The 20,415-nt window shown below is 40.6% G+C and overlaps 1 protein-coding gene, 1 long non-coding RNA gene and 1 pseudogene across 2 annotated transcripts; 1 reads left to right on the top strand and 2 right to left on the bottom strand.

The window, feature by feature from the left end:
- The first annotated feature begins 6,130 nt into the window (after window positions 1-6,130).
- On the top strand, window positions 6,131-10,117 carry LOC121401392. The gene is made up of 6 exons (XM_041585995.1): window positions 6,131-6,386; window positions 6,489-6,870; window positions 6,981-7,122; window positions 7,218-7,438; window positions 8,924-9,126; window positions 9,215-10,117. Exons 2-6 carry the CDS (start codon window positions 6,632-6,634, stop codon window positions 9,220-9,222), a joined length of 813 nt encoding a protein of 270 aa, XP_041441929.1. The 5' UTR covers window positions 6,131-6,386; window positions 6,489-6,631; the 3' UTR covers window positions 9,223-10,117.
- A 6,844-nt stretch (window positions 10,118-16,961) lies between these two features.
- On the bottom strand, window positions 16,962-19,517 carry LOC121401214 (annotated as a pseudogene).
- A 153-nt stretch (window positions 19,518-19,670) lies between these two features.
- On the bottom strand, window positions 19,671-20,113 carry LOC121401402. The gene is made up of 3 exons (XR_005966208.1): window positions 20,036-20,113; window positions 19,844-19,930; window positions 19,671-19,736 (listed from the first exon to the last, which is right to left on the bottom strand). It is a non-coding gene; the product is annotated as an uncharacterized LOC121401402 (long non-coding RNA).
- Between the last annotated feature and the right edge of the window lie 302 nt (window positions 20,114-20,415).

Genomic DNA, 20,415 nt, shown 5'->3' with positions numbered 1-20,415 from the left:
GCATATAAAAACAAACAGTGAGACAAATCAACAACTCTAACAAACAATAATCAATATCTACAGTATGTAAACAAGGAGAAAAAGGTTACAACAACTAATTCAAACAATATGCTCTAAACCCTCTTACACCTATAACCACATACACATAAGTAATAACTGTCAATGACAAAGAGACACTGAGATAGTTACCAGTCCTTGGACAGCACGTCAGTCTCTGGGCCTGCAGAGTTTCAGAACTCCAGAATGTACTTTGGACATATCTTTTATACTGTTTTTAGAGCCTCACCCCCCCACAAGACAACTGGCTAAACAGAAGCTCAGATGGACTCTTGTTTCTTGTTAGATGACATAACTTTCCCGCACCATATGTAAAGGAAGGCTTTTGAGATCCTGTAATCGCTTGATCTCACAACAGGTTTTTACGACAGGCTCTTTGCATACTATTACAAGAAGTACATTTACACATTATGATGAAACTGTTAAGTCACATATCACCACCTCAGGGCCAACTGTTTATGTTGAATACCCTGACGCCTCAGGCTCTTCTCTGGGTCTGTCTTTGTCTATGACTATACTTTTGATCCTAGAGACTGCAGTGTTATCAGATAACTGTTTTGACTACTCCCTGTCCCAGCATGTGTCCTTTTACCTGTCTCTTTGGCATTAACATTTGACATTATATTCACACATAAAATATTATATACATATAAAATCTTCCTTGTGAGGCTTATTTCTTACAAAAGCATAAGGACTTTTATTGCTGGGCACAAGTTTACAGAAAGAGACAAGTTATCTGGTAGCAAGGATTGGCTACCCGCTACTGCCTTAAGTGTTTGGGGAGCGGCTGCTTCCAGGAGAAGAGCACAAGGAATCTCCAAAGGACTGTGAGTTAACAGTTAATTTTGTTTGCTGGACTTATATTGCCCAAGTGGGAGACTGTGGGACCTTTGGGAAAAGGACATTTTCATTTATCAGTACAGTTGGACTATTTTTGTTTACTGCCTTCCCAAAGGGTATGAACTGTTATGTTGGTGTTTAAGCTGCTGTGTTAAATAAATACACATTTGAGATCAGATGGAAACCTGTGTATTGTCTACTGTCTGTGTGAAAGGAGTTGCTGCTGCTACTACCTAAAGAGCCATTCCCCCACAATATATATATATATATATATATATATATATATATATATATATATATATATATATATATATATATATATATATATATATAGCAATCCACACTTAGTTAGCAGCACACACTGGAATTTTAAAATACTTAATTTATTTAAGTATTTTAAAATTCCAGTGTGTGCTGCTAACTACCTGTGGATTGCTAGATATTCGATCTGCAGCAGCACCTGGTACATTACGATTTGTTGTTGTGTAGACAAATAGAAGAGGTCCTCTGCACTCAACCCATTATCAATATATTTAAGACAGAGACATTTTGTGCATACTGCTACTAAAAAATGCCTTACCCTTTAAACAAAACCGGGATTGTTTGTCCATATATTGCAATATATTTAAGCTGGCCAACTACGTCAAAGTCATCCCATATCTGGCCAGTCCTACGCTCAATTTTGATCTGATTCATTAAGAATTCAATTGCTAAATTATACATTTTACAAAGGGACTAAGTTTTACCTGCAACTTACTAGCTGCTTTCAAATTAAAACTCCCAAACTTGGCTGCCCTTTTATTAGACACCAGTGGGATCAACTGACTATAGCTGTGAAGGGTGGGAGCTACACCAAGGAGCTGGTCACTGCTCCTGTATAACTATAACAAACAAGGGAAAGTTGTGCTCACCACTACATTAACTTTTAACTTTGTAAAATGTATAATTAAGCAATTGAATTCTTAATGAATCAGATGAAAATTGAGCATAGGACTGGCCAGATATCGGATGACTTTGACGTATTTGGCCAGCTTGAATATATTGCAATATATGGACAAACAATCCCTGTTTTGTTTAAAGGGTAAGGCATTTTTCAGTAGCAGTATGCACAAAATGTCTCTGTCTTAAATATATTGATAATGAGGACCTCTTGTATTTGTCTATATTTGTCTGTTTATGTGCCCCATGTGTTCGGGAATACACAGGGGCACATAAACATGGGCACAAATGAGGGCGCGAATGGTCAGTGCATAATTGGAGAAACCGTGGAAACGGTAACAGAGGCACCCTTCTCATTTGATAATACAGACCCTGTTAGAAATGACACAGTTAATCGTCTGAGGTTTACACGCGGTGGGAAAAGACGCCGGCGAATTTTCGCACCGAAAATCCAACAACTTGTGGAGGAAGCCTTTTGAAAAAGTCGGAGGACGAAACGCGTCAAGGCTAATACGCCACGGTTAAGCGCCTGAGGTTTACACGCAGTGGGAAAAGACGACGGCGAATTTTCGCACCGAAAATCCAACAACTTGTGGAGGAAGCCTTTTGAAAAAGTCGGAGGACGAAACGCGTCAAGGCTAATATGCCACGGTTAAGCGCCTGAGGTTTACACGCGGTGGGAAAAGACGCCGACGAATTTTCGCACCAAAAATCCAACAACTTGTGGACTCTTGGGGATGCTGAAGTGGTGATTGTGGGAGACAAAAATATTTAATGCGATTTTATTACTGGAACATTGTGAGTGCAATTTTTAACATTTGTTTATTAAAGATGTTTACAAGTTTACACTATGTCAGTGAATTTCCATAGTGGGACGAAGCTTTGGAGCTGCATGTAAAATCCGCTGTTGATATCTACGCCTCTTTTCTGCACAGTATTTCTTAAACGTTCGTGAGTACCCCTCAATACAAATTCGTATGAGATAAAGTCTGGGATAATACGTTGGAGTGGATACAAGGGACACTTTTACTTTATTTATTTATTTAGTATATATGCTAATCACATAAAGGTGTGTGTACACATTTGGAAAATACTGCACCATATTGGCGGAAATCTCTCTTTTCTCTTTTTATTCCTTTTTTCTCTGTTTTCCGTGGATCTGACCTCGTGCTGTGAGCGCCGGTTTTCCTTTGAAATTTGAATCCTGTCAGAAATGAACCTGATGCTAGTACCCCTGGGACGCATATACAGGATATCACCACAACTCCAGGCAGATTTAAATTAAAAAGTACATATGACCCCGTGAGCACCAACCCATCAATAAGAACCTTTAATCGTATGTTGAACATGGATATGTCTGCCCGATAAAATAGTGACAACACTTGGAGGGGCAACCTTACAACAGCAGAGAAAGAAGCCATTAAATCTTTGAAGCAAAACAGGGACATCATAATTAAGTCCGCTGATAAAGGCGGGGGGATTGTCATTATGGACTACAGCTATTATAAACAAGAGCATATGTCACAATTAGCGGATTTTTCTAAATATGACAAACTGACCTATGACCCGACTAACAAATTTGGCGAAGAATTGAATGTTCTTATGACTTCTATGAATAATGGGTGGATCTCGAAGGATATGTATCGCTATTTTATGCCAAATCACCCGATCCGGCCAGTAATTTACACGCTACCTAAGATACATAAGAACGCCCAGAGACCGCCAGGACGGCCTATAATATCTTCAAATGGCTCCCTTAACGAGGGCATTGCAGAATATGTGGACTTTATACTACAGCCTTGTGTACAGAACATTTATGGGTACTTAAAGGATTCTGGGGATTTTTTTGGAATTAATACAAAGCATTGATATTGAATTGACTGATGTAATCTTGGTGACTATGGATGTGCAGAGCCTCTACACCTGCATACCACATGATGCAGGTGTGGAGGCGGTGCGCGAATTGGTCACCAATAATCCAGTATACGAAGGTCCCCCCATTGAATTTGCACTTACCTTACTTGAATTTATTCTGTATAAGAATTATTTTAAGTTTGAGACACAATATTACGTGCAGAATACTGGAACAACCATGGGATCAAAAGTAGCCCCAGTATACGCAAATGCATTTATGCACAAATTCGAAAAATACCATATTTTCAGCAATGAACTCTTCAGCCGAAATGGGGCCTTCTACAGGAGATATATCAATGATGTATTCTTCCTGTGGTTGGGTCCAGCTAGCAGCCTGGAAGATTTTGTGAAATATCTAAATGGCTTAGAGAGTCCAGTAAAGTTTACTGAGAAACACGATATACAAAGTATGGAGTTCTTAGATGTAAAAGTGTATAAGGATAAAGAGATATTACAGACCAGTATTTATACAAAACCCACAGACAGGAATACACTTGTACATTACCATAGCAACCATCCCAGACATTTATTGAACTCTTTGCGTAAATCACAAATGTTACGGGTGGTGAGAATAAATAGCGATACAACTCAGAGCGAACAGGATCTCACTAGGATGCAAAATACATTTTTAGAGAGAGGTTACCCTAAGAAACTACTGGCGGATACAAAAGAATGGGCACTTTCCCTAGACAGGCAACAGGTCATAACCGAGCGATCGAACCAAAACAAAAATAATGAAAATAATCTTTATTACATAAGTCAATATGGACCAGATAGCTCGAAAGTCAGGAAAAGTGTAATACAGCATTGGCCCATAATAACCAGTGATGAGTCCATTTCCAAAAAACTCCCCAAAAAGCCTGTATTCAGCTATAAAAGGGGTAGAAATTTAAAAGAAATACTAAGTCCCTCTGATCCAGTAAATAAGTATCAAAAAGTTAATACACCACACTTTCTATCAGAACGGCCGGGGGTCTATAGATGCTCCGGTTGTGTTATGTGTGGGACGTTAATACAAAGTACTAGTTTCACACATCCACACACAGGCAAGAGATATGACATCCGACAGAGGTTGAATTGTAACAGATCGATGGTGGTATACATAATCAAGTGCCCTTGTGGTATACTGTGGGAAGACCATCAGACAATTAAAAGAACGGATTGCTATGCACCGATCGAGCATAAGGGCTGCTTTAGATCCAGACAGATTGCAAAAAAGCAGGCAGAAAAAACAAGATCTCTCTCAACAGTTAGTGGCCAAACATTGGGCGGAAGCCAAACACAGTCCAGCAACATTTAGATGTATGCCCATAGATCAGATCCCCAAGAGAGCGAGAGGGGGAAACTACGATAGTATGCTATTGAAAAAGGAGGCATATTGGATTCACAAATTAGACTGTGTGGCACCCAAAGGACTCAATAGCCAGTTAGTGCTTAACTGTTTCTTAATTAAAGATTTCTTCTTCTCTTTTTTTGACAGCAAAGTACCTAGACGAGTATTTACAATACAACAAAGTAATAAATGTGTTTAAGAATAAATAGAAACATTGTTTATAACATACAGTAACATATAATATATTTTTTCTCTCTAGGAGACAATACAATGTATCTGTCGTTTTTCAAGATAAAGTAAGCAACAACCAGAACTTTTAAATGTGAATGTTAATGTTTTGTACGAATATGTATTTTTTATTCACTGTGGAGGTTAAGATAACCATTTTATTACAAGCACTTTTATAATATACACTATGATACACATCTAGTGGATAAATTTTAATATGACATGTTCTTAAGTTCACATAATGCTGTTTTTTTCACCAATCACATCAATCATGTAATTAGTGATGTCATCCTGGTGCCTTTTTTTGAAAGTTTTTTGTATTTATATGACCCCTACCTCACTTGCAATTGGATGCACGAGTGTTATGGCAATAAAGGAAATTTGAACACTTGAAAACTTGGTGTGCTGGTCCATTTTGAAGGATACACATTACTTTGATCTTAGCACCCACGAAGTAAAGCAAAGGAAAGAGTGCAGGTACTATATATATATATATATATATATATATATATATATATATATATATATATATATATATATATATATATATATATTTACTTTTTAAGATCTGAGATAGATGTATAGATTGATATTTAGTCAGGAATAAAGGGAATTTAGCAAATTGGCCTAGTTTACTTTGTCACCTGAATCATGTAATTTGATGCCAAGGTGTTAGTTGTTTGGAATTCCTTCACACCTAGTGCTATTGTGTAAAGTTGGGCTCACAAACTTAATACCTTATGACATAGCTCCACCCACCTTGACCTTTGATGCCAAGGTGCTAGAATTGTATGGAGTTGAGTATAAAATCACGACCTTGCTCACATTCAAATTAGAACTCACTTGTTGTGCTAGCTGCTGGAGCAAGCCTGATTTGGGACCTTTAACTTCTATACTTTCCCTGCCATTTCTTGCTTTTGGTTTTGTATATAATTTCCTTTTCCAGTGACTGTGGATACTTGTTGCTACTATTTACTGTTGCCTTGTTTTCTCCTGTGTTGCAAATTAACAGTTGTTTTTTATTTCTTTAGGACAGAACAGAAAAGGAAAAAACTTTTGCCATGGCATCTGACGGGTAAGTCACTACAGTATCTGACTAGTCATTTGGCAAGTTTTAAATTGTTCTCAAGCACAACAATGAACACCTTTGCTCATATCACATTCTCTTTTTTTTCAGAAAGAACAGAATTCCTATGGCCTGCAAATATTGCTTCAAGACCACTGACCAGTGACCAACTGTCTGTACATCTTCGCAAAGTCTGCAGGAAAGGAGCAAGTGATGCAGAGATCATGGCCCTTGTAGAGTAATCGAGGTCCAAAATGAAGATGTTGGTGAAGAACCTCAACGTCATCCATTATGAGCAGCTGAAGGCTGGAGCCGATTCACAAAAGTCACTACATTTTTTCATCAATTTTCTTGAGTCCAACGGTTGTTTGATTTGTGACAAGCCTGTTGAAGCAGAGGATCCCATTGATAACCCAGTGCCTGATGGTGAAGAGAATGAAGAGGATCATTATGAGGATGATATGGATATAGAGGACCCACTTCTTATGCTGAGGTAAGAGGGCTTAGTGGACTCTGTTTGTAACAGTTCTTCTTTCTTGCAGTTAGTCAGGGTCATGCATTCTTCCACATTTACATGGCTCCCTCTTCCTTTTTTTCTCATAGCACATCTGCCAGCAAGATGTCATCAAAAAAGATTATGAAGGAGGCAGGAATACACAAGAAACATTCAACTGATTCTCCACTGCTCCAGGCATTCAGAGGGTACCTGGAGAAAAAATATGCAAAATCCGGAATCAAACACGAGGTACTGATTAATACTGAAATGTTGTTATTGATTTTAGCTTTAAATGACAGATGAATTCACAGAAAAATAACCTTATTTTAACCTTCTACTTTCAGCTTGATACTGTATCAAGATGGCTGCATTTTGTCAACCCAAACGAAGCTTTGGTCAGTTGCATACATAACATAGGTGGAGTCAAGAAATTTATAAGTTATAAGTCACCTCAGACCTTCAACTGTTGGAAGAGGATCCATCTCTGTGGGCCAATTAAATCATTCTCGAAGAGTATGACGGAGGTCCAGAAGTCAACATTCAATAAGGAAAAATCTGTGGGAAGGTGAGTCTCGTTAACTGTAGGTGTTATGGTATAGGAAATAACCAAACAGGCAGATCGTAACCTTTTTACTAAATTGGTCCATTTACATAAATTACATATGGTCCAGGGCCTATACAAGCAGCAAGATAGGCTGCCTCAAGCTCCAGTCACACTGGGAGTTCTACTTTCCATGGTGCCAGTCTGTTACTGCTAGCAATTGTCATGCCATAATATAGGTAGTATATTGAGTCAGTCACAACAGTGTGGCTGGTACTGCCACACCAAGATAAACAGTGGTTAGCAGTCCACAGAATGTACACCTCCTAGCTGCTCACCTGGAGGGTGGGTGGGGGGCTGGCTGGCTGGCTTGCTTGCTGACAACAGCTGAACAATGGCTTGTGCTTAGCTCATTAGCAATTGAAAGACCCATTCCTTCACAGCTCTATCCCAATTAACCATCTGAAAGAATACAACTCCCATCATGCTTTCTGGAGGTGCTGGCCTGTATCTGCCAGCAGTATTCATGATATAATGAAGGCAGTGGACATCATGGTAGTTGTAGTTTACCTGTAGCTTTCCACAATGGTCAAACAGTTTATAGACTGTACACCTCCTAACTGCTCACCTGGGGGGTTGGTGGGGGGAAGGTTTCTGATGAGGGGATGAGATTTTCAGTGTTAAGGATAGGATGTCAATGGGCTTCAATGGTTTCTAATGCTGCATCAACCAGGCTTCCCTATGGGATTTTCAATGTTAACTTTTCATCCCTAGACCCAGGGAGGAAAGTGGACAATGTATTCCTATGGCTAAAAGCAGAGAGACTGCCTATGGGATTTTCAATGTTAACTTTACATCCCTAGACCCAGGGAGGAAAGTGGGCAAAATTCTACAAGTGTGGGGGCCCACTTCAGGTCTTTTGTGACAGGCATGGTTTTGGGGTGATGGGGACCCCCCCCCCCCAAAAACAATTGGAGGATTGAAGATTTTTTTTTCAGTTTTCTTCTTTTTCTTGTTAAGTTGTTGTTCTTATTACCTCTACACAAGCTCACATTCAAGACTTTGCAAGGGCTGCACCCATCCTCGGGAATTCTCTCCCACGGTCTGTCCAAATCTCTCCCAACCTTTCTGCTTTCAAGAAACCTCTTAAAATGCACATATTTAGAGAAGCCTACCTTCACTATTAACTACCCAATGCAATACCACATACTGTACCACATCTCTCACCCACTTAACTCTGATCTTGCCCACTCCCACACCTTGTGTATCATTCCCTTCCCTTTATATTGAAAGCTCTTTCTGCACAGAGCCTTCCACACCTTCTGTGCCAGTATTTATTGTGATGTATGTTACTCCATATGTTCTATGTATGTAATTCATGTGATTTAGTTGTATAATCACATTTACGTTACAGCGCTACAAAATATGTTGGCACTATAGAAATACATGTTAATAATAATAATAATAATAATAATTCTTCTATAACATAAACTTGATTTTGCTTTTCAGAGAGGGAGAACATCCAACACACCAAAACAAGCCATCAGAAAAAGAATTATCATACAAGTACATAGAGGACAAATTTCCAGTGGGCCCTGACACCAATGGCCCAACACTGAAACAATGCCAGGCATTTTCAGAATTACACGGGAGATACTGCTACAACAGATGGAGGAGACAGCAGAAACAGATCCATATGGATGTCATTATTTGTAAGATTCATTCAAGTGTCTTTGTGTCATTTTCTAAGAGTCTTTTTGCTGCAATGGTACTAAACTTTTTTCTTTAATTTTATTTCAGCACATTAGAAGTATGAAAAGCCAACCCCCAGCCAAGTCCAGAGCTACCTGAATCAGCAAAGGTGGCTTAAACAAGCCCCAACTGTGGAGGACATCCTGCTGCACTGGGAGGCCAGTGAAAAGCCGAAAAGTGATGCCACAGACAGAAGAATACAACGTCTTATCAACACTCAGCAGTGGCTGTTGTGGATGACCCAGTCAAAGGAGAAAAAGTTGTGACTCTCCAGGACTTTAAAAAAGGTGACTACATTTGTGACTACCATGGGCCGGTCATTTCTGCAAAGGAAGGGGATCGGCTGATGAGGTCGATGGAGCTGAATGAAATGGGATACTTATATTTCTTCTTGAACAGCGGGAATAAAAGACTCTGTATCTATGCCCAGAATGTCCCTTGCTCCTGTCACAGTGACCTACCGACAACTTACGGGAGGAAAATTAACCATTCCCGTAAAAGGCCAAACCTCAGACCCACCAGTCAAATATTTCTCAAATGACGACAAACTGTACATATTGTTTCTGCAAACGAGGACATTGATGCTGGAACAGAACTCCTGTTCGATTACGGAGTCACAAGAAAGTCATTCTCTGGTGAGGGGGCAGATCTTCCCTGGATTGATGAGTAGATCCTCTGAAGTTAAAACTTTGTACATGTGCACGAACTTTGGCATGCAGGACTTTGCACTTTTGGCACATCATTCAAGTATCTAAACAGACTTTACACTCTTTACAACAGTTCCATTCCTAAGTAACACTCATCTTTACAGTGACATTTTAAAACTGAACTATTTATTTGTTGCTAAAATAATTATTTGTTTACAGTTTAATTTTCATGGAATAAATTTTGATTATATTTTTAACTTTTTGGAGCATGGGTATATGTGTCTATTAAATATTTATGTTAATACCTATGTCTTCTTATTCTCAGTAGATAGATGCCTGCACAGGGCACTTGGTAAAGGTCTTGGCATGTCCTGCACAGAGAGGCCAAGTACTTAGTTAGGGCCTTAACTTGTGGGAAATACTAGGACCAAAAGAAGCAGTGGATGGAAGGGCCTATTGGAGCACTGTAAGAGAGGACATGTTTAAGTGCATATTCACCATGTTCCTTTTGAGTTAGCAGAGTTGAAAGACTCTATACCATTCCCTGTGTGCCTGTGAATGGCTCATTAAATCAGTTATAGTTCCTTTGATTGCTCCATCTGTTACTTGGATAAATGTGGTAATTCTAGAGCTAATACATGCCAACGAGCGCTGACCCCCAGGGATGCGTGCATTTATCAGACCAAAACCAATCCGGTGGCCCCTGCGCCCCGGCGCTTTGGTGACTCTAGATAGCCTCGGGCCAATCGCACGTCCCCGTGATGGCGACGATACATTCGGATGTCTGCCCTATCAACTTTCGATGGTACTTTCTGCGCCTACCATGGTGACCACGGGTAACGGGGAATCAGGGTTCGATTCCAGAGAGGGAGCCTGAGAAATGGCTACCACATCCAAGGAAGGCAGCAGGCGTGCAAATTACCCACTCCCGACGAGGGGAGGTAGTGACTAAAAATAACAATACAGGACTCTTTCGAAGCCCTGTAATTGGAATGAGTACACTTTAAATCCTTTAACAAGGATCTATTGTAGGGCAAGTCTTGTGCCAGCAGCCGCGGTTTGAGGTTGTGTCTGCAGTGTGCTCTTTCTGGCCTATTTTTGACAGAGCGGTGGAATGAGCCTGAGTAGCCCAGGAGGGGGGTACCTCCTCGGGGTGCGAGCTTGGGGAGGCCCCCAGAAGATATGCCTGGGGCCTTGGCTGGAGGCCTGGAGGAGGATTTGCCTTCATCTGAGGCATTGGTTGAAACTAGCAAAGGGGCCCATTTTCCATCTAAGGGGCCTATGGATTCCATTAACTCCATGAGTGTCTTTATTCCCGATTTAAAACCAGGGGAGTAGGGTTTTGCTCATAACCTGGCAAAAGGCATCACAATGTTGGATAAAAAAAGAAAAGAAATCGATAAACTTAAAGCTTTTATTAAAAGCAAGAAAAAAGTGATTTCTCGCCTTAATAGTCAGGCAATTCTTGGGAAAAAGCAGGAAATATAGACAAGAGAAAAACTCACATGCCCCTATTGCAGCCACTCTTGCATCATGTCCAGTCCATAACAGTGCGGTGGCTTCCTCATACTGGTCTCCATCCAGTGGACATTTCATGTAGAGGGTTTAGGTGGGTGAGAAAACCAATCGACAAACTTGGAATAAAATCATTGTCCGGCTTTATTTTGTATGAATAAAACAACAAACAGGCATCAATTACAGATGTATTCCTACTCTATGACCTGTTGGATCACCTGACACGTTTCATGCCTCTTTCTGGCACTTCATCAGAGGAAGTGCCAGAAAGAGGCATGAAACTTCTGGTCTTCTGCGTGAGATCCGTGAGGCGGAGTCCCCGACTTCTATTAGAGGGGATAGGATAGTCTTATCTATGGATGAGGTTGAAGCAATTAATCCTGCAGAGAAATGCAAAGAAAAGAAGATAGTAAAGCAGCAGAAGTTGGCTGGCAGTTTGAGGTTTGTTCATGGTGAAGTGATTGCAAAGAGTGGGATGCAGGAGATCAAAGCGTCTGGAGCAAGGGGAGCCTCCAAGATGGCATCATGCAGCGTGCGTCTCAGCCCCCTGCATGTCAAGCAAACTCGTCGCGGGTCAGAGTATGATGGGTGCTCGGTATTCTTGTCATCCTCTGCGACCGGAACCGGAGAGAGGTAGAACCGGCAGTAAGGCAGAAGTGACGTCATCAGTGGTGGACGCGGCTGCGGCTCAGGGTGCGGAGGAATCTTTTTCTTTGCAGGGTCGGTCGGAGTATAAGGAGAGGTGGGTATGTGGAGAGGGGAGCCCGCAAAGGCCAGATATGGGTCCGGAGGAGTATAAGGAGTTGCAGGCTAAGGAGCAGGAGGGTCTGTGAAGATCTGAGAGTCCGATTGTTAAGCCCACTAAGTCTAAAACATCTAACGATATAGCGGGTAAGACATATGTTACCGAGCATGCTGCTGATCAAGTGGTAGTTAATGTTGCTAATATTGTAACCCCTGATTCAGAAATAATATTGTCTTTTGAAAGTGGGAAGGGGGGGATGTGCTCCCTAAAGTTATAGAATGTTTGCCAGAGGCAAGTGCGTAGGAAGGGGGTATGCTTGCGGGTATGGAGGTTGAATTTCAGATGCATCAGGGGTGTGGTCCATTGGAGGACACTGTAGTTCATATGAGAGGGGTAAATGATGTTTCTGGAGTAAATTTGGTTACGTCTGAACAGCCTGTGGCTATGAATCCTTTGGGGGGGGGGAGAATGCAGGAGGTAATGCTGGTGCGCAGCTGAAAATTGTTGGGAATGAGGAATGTGCCAGTGGTGGTAGAGAGGGCGATGTGGATGTGAGAGTGTCCCGTATAAAAGTGCCTCAAGAAAGTGTGTGGGGAGTCCCCTTAGATGCTGCTGCTGCGTTGGCAGAAGGGAATGCTATTAAAGAGAATGTGGATGGTGTGGAAGTTCTGCCCGGAAGGGTAGCAGGCTCTGTATCTAGAGATAAAGTACAGCATTTAGACTATGCTGGGGCTGTAATAGGGAATGTGGATCGTGGGAGTCCATGATGTGGGGGCGAATGTGGGACTTCCGCAACAGTTCATCATGGTCGCGTGGGTCAAATTGGTTCCCAGAGAAGAAGTAGAGTGTACCCAGTTGACCCTGGCAGGCACAGGAATGCGGTACGGCTTAGGTGGGTAGGGGAAGGCTTGCCTCCTGTTACAATGGTAGTTATGGATAATGTACTGGAAATGGGTTTTACAGCCGAAGATCTCAACGGCTTTGTCCATAACAGTGTATTTAGAGATTACTCCATAAGTTTTGTTAGACCACAGGAGTTAGATAAATTTTGGTTCATTTTTAAGCAAATGGAGTTAGTCGGTTCTTTTAAAGGGTTTGAGGCAGAGATAGTGTCTAGCCCCTCGGTGGTTAAGGTCAACATAATCTTAGAAAATGAGTCGATCCCTCCCTCAGACCTTAAGGTTTGGCTAAGTAGATATGGGAAAGTGGTAGAAGATCTTGAAAAATACATACGGTATAAGGGTGTGTGGACTGGAGGATGGAGGATGGTGGATGCGTTTGCGCCTTAAGGTGGTAGGACATGTAAATCAGCATATCCCCAATTCTGCGTACATTGGCAGAGATTTGATCTGTTGCTCTTACCCAGGCCAGCCATTGGAGTTCTGGAAATGTGGGTCAACCAGACATTTAAGCATTAGTTGTGATGTGCCTAAGTGTGCCTTGATGTAGGCCATGTGGCTAAGACTTGTCCCAAGAGTATACGTTGTAATTTGTGCAGAGAACTTGGCTTACGGCTCTTGCCCCTCATCTTGGCACAAGATAGATAAGTAGTTTCGTGCTCAAGGGGATGAAGCTCAAGTGGAAGAAGTTGTTCTATCAGCAGGGGTAGTTGAGGTTGTTGAAGAAACACAGTTGTCTAAGGAGTCAGGCTCAGAGGCAGATAAGGAAGATCTAGGGCCGGCTTTTGTCTCCCCTGTACCCCTTCTTTCTCCCCTATTTTCTTCTTTTTCAGGCCGGGACCCTATCGGGGTGCCTCAGAGAGGAAGAGGAGGAGGATGTCAGAGAGGGAGGCCTACTCCTCAGTGGAAAAGAGGGTCTCAGGGTCCTTTGAGATCAGGATCCTCTAAGCCTGACACAAATAGGATAAAGAAAAAGGTTGTAGGTAAGCCCGGCTCCTTTCCAGTGACTGGTGGTTTGTCAAGCAAGGAGAGAATTAGGAGAGTGGGATGGAGTGTGAAGACTACCCTTGGTGAGTGGGTCAAGGTGGGGAAGAAAGGGAGTCTGGACCCTTCAAGAGGTAGTGAGGTCTGTAGGAGAAGGAAACTTTTTGTAGTAGTGATGAGCCGTACACCTCCCATTCAAGTAGAAGAAGACTAGCGGAGACATGCAGAATGGAATCAGTGTAAGTGTTCTCTTCTCTCTGCCATTTCAATCTTACCTATTATTCTGCTTCCTCGCTCTTGGCTTCTCTTCCTTCTATTTGTTTTGTTTGTTTGTTTTTTTTTTCTTTTTGCATACATTCTCAGCGAGACAAGGCAGCTCAGATGTCTTTTATCTTTTTAAAAAAGAGCTGAAGAACCACGCACCACCAGAAGCCATTCAGGAAGACACCAACAGGAGGGAGAGTAAGTTTCTTTTTTTGTTTTGTTTCTCTGTCTCGTCCTTTGTACGTGCATTTTTACATTCTTTTCTTATAGAATCCAAGAATCGAGGACACGCCATTCAAGAAGCAGAAGACAGACCGAAATGCACCAACAGGAGGATGCGTAAGTTATAGCTCTAATTTGTCATTTTGATCCATCCTATTTCTATCCTCCTCCTTGCTTTGTGGCTTTTCTTCTCCCATGCTCTCTATTTTGCCCTCTAGTCATGGTCATGCCCCTTTGACTTTTTTTTCTGTCTGTACTATGATTGTGTACAGACAGGAACATTAAACAGCCTGCTTAAATATTTGTACATTGTTCTTAAAGAACTGAGGAACCCCAGACATCCTGGCCACAAACCAAAAGACGGCCAGAAACAGACCAACAGGAGGAAGCGTAGTCATATCTCTCCTCTGCCATTTTATACCTTCCAATTTATCCTCTAAGTATCTAACTTGTCCCCCTATCAAGTGGCTTTATTACTTTCTCTGTCTTTAACTTGCCTTTTTAGCCATGCCTCTTTGTCTCCCACTCTCCCACTTGTCTTTTGTCTGTTTGCCCTCAGTAACACATACATCTGTCCACTTAAATGTTTGTAAATACCTTTCCTTTTTTCTCTATGGCTAACTTGTCCTCCAGTCATATGAGCTTTCTTCTTTCTTTAGGTCTCTAATTTGCCCTCCTGCTATGCCCCCTTGTATAGCTCTCTGTCTTCATATTGTTTGCATTCAGTTACACATAAAACTGCTTAAACATGTGTACATTGTTTTTAAATAAGCCAAACCACATGGGCATTTAATACAATATACAATACCATTATAATGGCCACAATTCCTGCAAGGAAAAGTGCAATTAGAATTAAACACAGTAGGACCTTTGGTTGCCTGAACCCATTTGAAGTTTAGGTTTAATAAGATCGCCAATATTCGTATCCCTTCTGTATGAAAATAATGGTGGTAACTGGAACAAATGCAGTTGCAGGGCTGTGCCATGGGTGCCAAATGGCACCTGCGTATGCAAACATCTTCATGGATTGGTTTGAAAAAACTTTTATTTTATCTAATGAGCAGTTTTCGAATTTAATACAGGCATATATGCGCCATGTCGATGACCTTTATTGGGCAAGGACAAAAGCAAAAAAGAAACTTTATTAGCCAGGCATTTGTATACACAAGGGCACCGGGTGGCCCAATTACATTGGCAAATATTGGAAAAAGTGGAAACATGCCAGGGTCAAGACCTAAAAAGCTGGTTACTCCAGAGGTAGTGTTTTTGGATTTGGTTACTACAAACAAAAAATCCTAAGGGGCTTAATGAGGAATACAATCTGTCTTGTTATTTGTGAATTGGTACACTGTCTAATATCCTTTTTTGCTTTTCTATCTTTTTAACAGATGAGAAATCAGCCTGATATCTACCCAGGGACAGGTAAAATATTTCCCTTGTCCCTTTCCCTTAATTGTAGGGGCAGTATGTTACTGTGTATCTTTTCTGTTGCAGCTTCTCTTCTTTTAGAAATGTAAGAATGTATATAGTTGGTAAATTGTTGCTAGTTGGATTGTCCTATTTATAACTTTTTTACAAAAAGATGTTTTTATTCCAGGCAATTTTTCTGACACTTGAAGGATTTTTTCACTTTTACACAATTTTTTTGAAGACAAAAAATCTGGACTATATATGGTTTTTTAACATCAAGGACATTAAATAAGAGGTTCAACTCTTTGGACACTAAAGGTTTTTTTTTGGATGTGTAATAACAGGTTGTGTTATATATATTTTTTTTAGAAAATATTTTAAGGCAATGGCCCTTTTATAACACTGTTAATTATATATGCTGATTTATTAATTGTTCACTCTATTTGTATGTCATTCACCATGGTTTCCACATGCTTGACAAAGGGGAGTGTCCCCGAAACGTTGCATCACGGTATAATAAACGAGCAGGTTGTTCCCTGCAACGCTAGTTGCCTTGTGTGCCGATATCCTTCTTCTATATCTTTGAAGCCAGTTCCCATTGTGCTTAACCACCTGACTCCAGACAAGTCCAGGGAATTAGGCTACATACCTGCATACTTTATAACAACCTTATCTGACAATGGTACCAAATGCTAGGGCTCACTGAAACACAGTGAGGGGATGCTAGGTGCATTGGACATGCTGGGGTCCTTTGCAGCAGTGACAGAAAATGGTTTAAGGCCCCCCTTCAGCCCGGCATAAATGTCAGACAAGTGAGAGTTACTGGCCCATCCAAGGCTGTCCTCTGGGCCCTGAAATTGCTAGGGCCCACTGAAGCGCAGTAAGGGAAGCTAGGACAAACTGCTTGCACCCTCTGAGGAGCAGCTAGATGCCATTGGAGTTCCTATTGATGAGAATGCACAAGAGATATAAATAAAGGAGCAATTATTAAAACTCTTAAAGCACAAAAAAACATTTTCCTGGTCCAAACAAACAACCCCCCAACAAAAACTCCCAGCCAAATATTACTATTTGGCTACCAGTCATTAAGAATGCTGCAGAATCCAAAACAGGGCAAGGTTTTTCCCATCTGACATATTCATTAGACAAACAATCTCTTCCAACTCTCTTGATGGTTTCAGGTGCTGATGTCTCATCTACATCTGTCATGAGGAAATCTGCAGATGCCAATATATTCCACCAATCTTTTCAAACTTTCAAACTTTTATCCAGCTCATTCCACTTGGAACGTGTTTAGAAACCTGGTTTGCTATCAACGTGGCTTACAGGTTTCCAGAATAACCCTTATACAAGGTAAGTTGGTCTTCTATACATGGCCTGCGATACATCTTCTTACTCTGTCTTCGTCTGGTTTCTCATATTTGAGAAGTCCTAGAATGGATGGGTGTAAGAGAAAGAATTATTAGATATTTACAAACATATACATTCAATGATTGCACATTCAACAATTTTGGAAGACTTACCAGCAACATAATCAACCCTCATCTTGTTTTGGCCGTACTCGTGGGAAAAGGCTAACGCTGCCTTTAGGCAAGGAGGATTAGCATCGATGGTGACTGGATGGGCTTTTTTGAATCGCTCAAAAACATCCTCCCTCAAGTCACAAGAGACTACTGTCCTTTCCTTTGGCAGTGGCTGCTGTGGCACCTGTTTAAACCTGTTAAATGGATAATGAGAATGAAACCGGTGGTTAGTATAAATCATAATTTATTGTTATTTAAAACAAAATTGCATACGGAAAAAACATGTAAATGCTCTATCAACTTACCTTGATGTCAAAGCCTGGGGTCCATACAATGTCCTCTTCATGATTTCTGCCGCTTCTACCATATTTTCAACGGTCTTCTCATGGTACACCCTTTCGGAAGTCACATTTGAATGGTGAAGAATCTTGACAAACGTGTTCCTCTCTGCATCAGTTTTAAAGTGGGAGGCCATGAATGTCTCCATTGTTCTTTTAGCCTCTTGACTTGTCACAGGGCAAAATTTAAACCTATGGAAAAAAAATATATGTTCAGAAATGTAGACGTTGAACAAGTGCTAAACTTGGCTAGTTTATAAGCCTGTACCAGTATTCACCTGATGGTTATAGTTTTTAAAAAGAACTATTTGCATTACAACATTTATACTTACTTCTGATGAAGTCTAGCAATGTCATTGGTCACACTGGGAATTAGTTCCCCCATTGATGAGATGAAAAATGTCTTCGGGCTTGTCCCACTCCTGATAAAGGATGGCCGTATTTTTTTATAGAAAACATCAAACCACTGAAATGACACAAAAGAAAGTCCAGTTGAAAAAAATGCTATGCAACAGACACAAATTGCAAATGTTCACTTCAGACATATACCTGTTCTTCTTCTTCTAGAAGTACAGAGGTGACTTGCTGTGTACAAGTCTTATGTTTCTTTACAGCAATGGCCATACGTCTTTTGCAGTCAGACTTTGTCCTGTTGCACCATTCTTCAACCTATATGCAAATAAGACACAAGGATCAGTAAAATGCCAAACAGTGCAAGTTAACAGCATGTTAACAGAACATAAAAAGCATGTCAGTAGAAAAAATGCAAAATGGATACTCACAGTCATATTCACTCAGGGTCGCTGGAGTTGCTTTAGGACAACCAGTGCCTCCAAGTAATAGAGGACAATATACTTTTCTTTATCCAAAAGTGTTCCACCCATCTTGGCCTTCTTTATCAGCTGCTCAAATATTGGCCTTGCCACTGCGAGAATCCTTTGACACTCCACTGGGTCCTTTTTTCCAGATGTCATGTAGTCAGACCTGTAAATAGGGATAGTAAAGGTTACACACCAAACGCAAACACACAAAAATCCAAAATAAATGCACAGGTACTAAAGCATACTTACTTTTTCCCCACAATGTCAGCTGAAATTCCTTGGCTCAGCCTTCCCTGTAGATTCACAGTCATCTTGAGGAACAGCTTACATCTTTCCACTATTTCTTTAGATTGATGTGATGCAGACAATGTATTCATTTGGGATCGAACAAACCTCTTGATGTACTTGAGGTAGGAGAACTGAGTGGCATTACTGTTCCCCAAATCCAGCAGAGTGTTAAAAAAATCCAGTGTCTTCTGTGTATTGTCCAGGAACTCTGAGGAGGTTTTGGAGGGGTCCACAAAATATAAAAACCTGGCCACATTTCCCACCTAAAATTAGACATGGGGGAAAAATCATTATGAGGGAATGGGAACAGCAAAAAAAAAAAAGCAAGCGCTACATAGACAGGTGTAAATTTTACCTCTTGTGACCATCTTCTAACTCGTAATTCTTGCTGAAGAAATGTTCGGAAACTAACAAGAAGATCACATTCAAAAGAGTGTTTTTTGTACATCCCGGCTGCCATAATTTTTCTCTTAAGCAGAATGAGATGTCAATCTGTCTTGCTCCTAGCCTAAAGAAAAACACATTTAGAAATGATTGAAAATATGTACACTTATTACAGCATGGACGTGTGAAGCTTAAATATGCTTGTGTAAAGTTAACTTACTGATACAGCTTTCCAACTAGACTGTCTGACTCCATCTCTTGATTTTCATCATCATCATCATCATCATCATCATCATCATCAACAGTGTCATCAGTCAAGGGGCCTGCATTGTTCTCCTTATCTGACTCAACAGGGCTATAGCAATACAAATCAACAAAAAAATTAACACATACTACTATGTAGACAGGTGTAGATTAGATGTACATGTGCCAATTATACTTACAGGTCCAGCTCTTTAACAGGTCCCTGTGTCTCCAACTCTTTTTAATTTACAGGGCCTACAATGTCCTCCTCATCTGACTCGATGGGGCTAAAATAAAGATCAACAAAAGTTCAGAAAAGATTGAAACAAAAAAAATGCATGCATATTATGAAGTAGAGGTGAATATTAGATGTACATATGGGAAGTATACTTACAGGTAGAACTGTTCAACAGGTTGTTGTTTTTGCACTTTCTCAGCATTCACAAGGCTGGGGTTTGTCTTCTTATGTGACCTGACAGGGCTATATTAATAAAAATCAAAACAAGTTCAGAAACAATGAATAACAATGTGCAAGTTACAATGTAGACTGGTGAAGATTATAAGGACACATGTTAAGTATACTTACAGGTCCAGATTTTTAAAAGGTGCCTGTATCTCCACTACTTCATCTGCTGCCCAATTGTGGTTCACCTTGGTTCTGTTCATATTTGATTTTATCTTCTCATGTGACCTGACAGGGCCAATATTGATAAAAATCAACAACAGTTCAGAAACAATGAATAACAATGTGCAAGTTACAATGTAGACCGGTGAAGATTATAAGGACACATGTTAAGTATCCTTACAGGTCCAGATCTTTAAAAGGTGCCTGACTTTCCACCACTTTGTCAGCTGCCCGATTGAGGTTCACCTTGGTTCTCTCTTCCATGAGAGAGCTGTAATGCAACAATAGATTGATTGTTAAGAAGAAATAAAAACAAAATTAATATTACAGACATACAATTT

This window comes from Xenopus laevis, chromosome 3L, assembly GCF_017654675.1.
Source record: "Xenopus laevis strain J_2021 chromosome 3L, Xenopus_laevis_v10.1, whole genome shotgun sequence".
NCBI lineage: Eukaryota > Metazoa > Chordata > Amphibia > Anura > Pipidae > Xenopus > Xenopus laevis.
The sequence above is the reverse complement of the archived record's forward strand: the minus strand, read 5'-3'. Positions and strand labels throughout refer to the sequence as shown.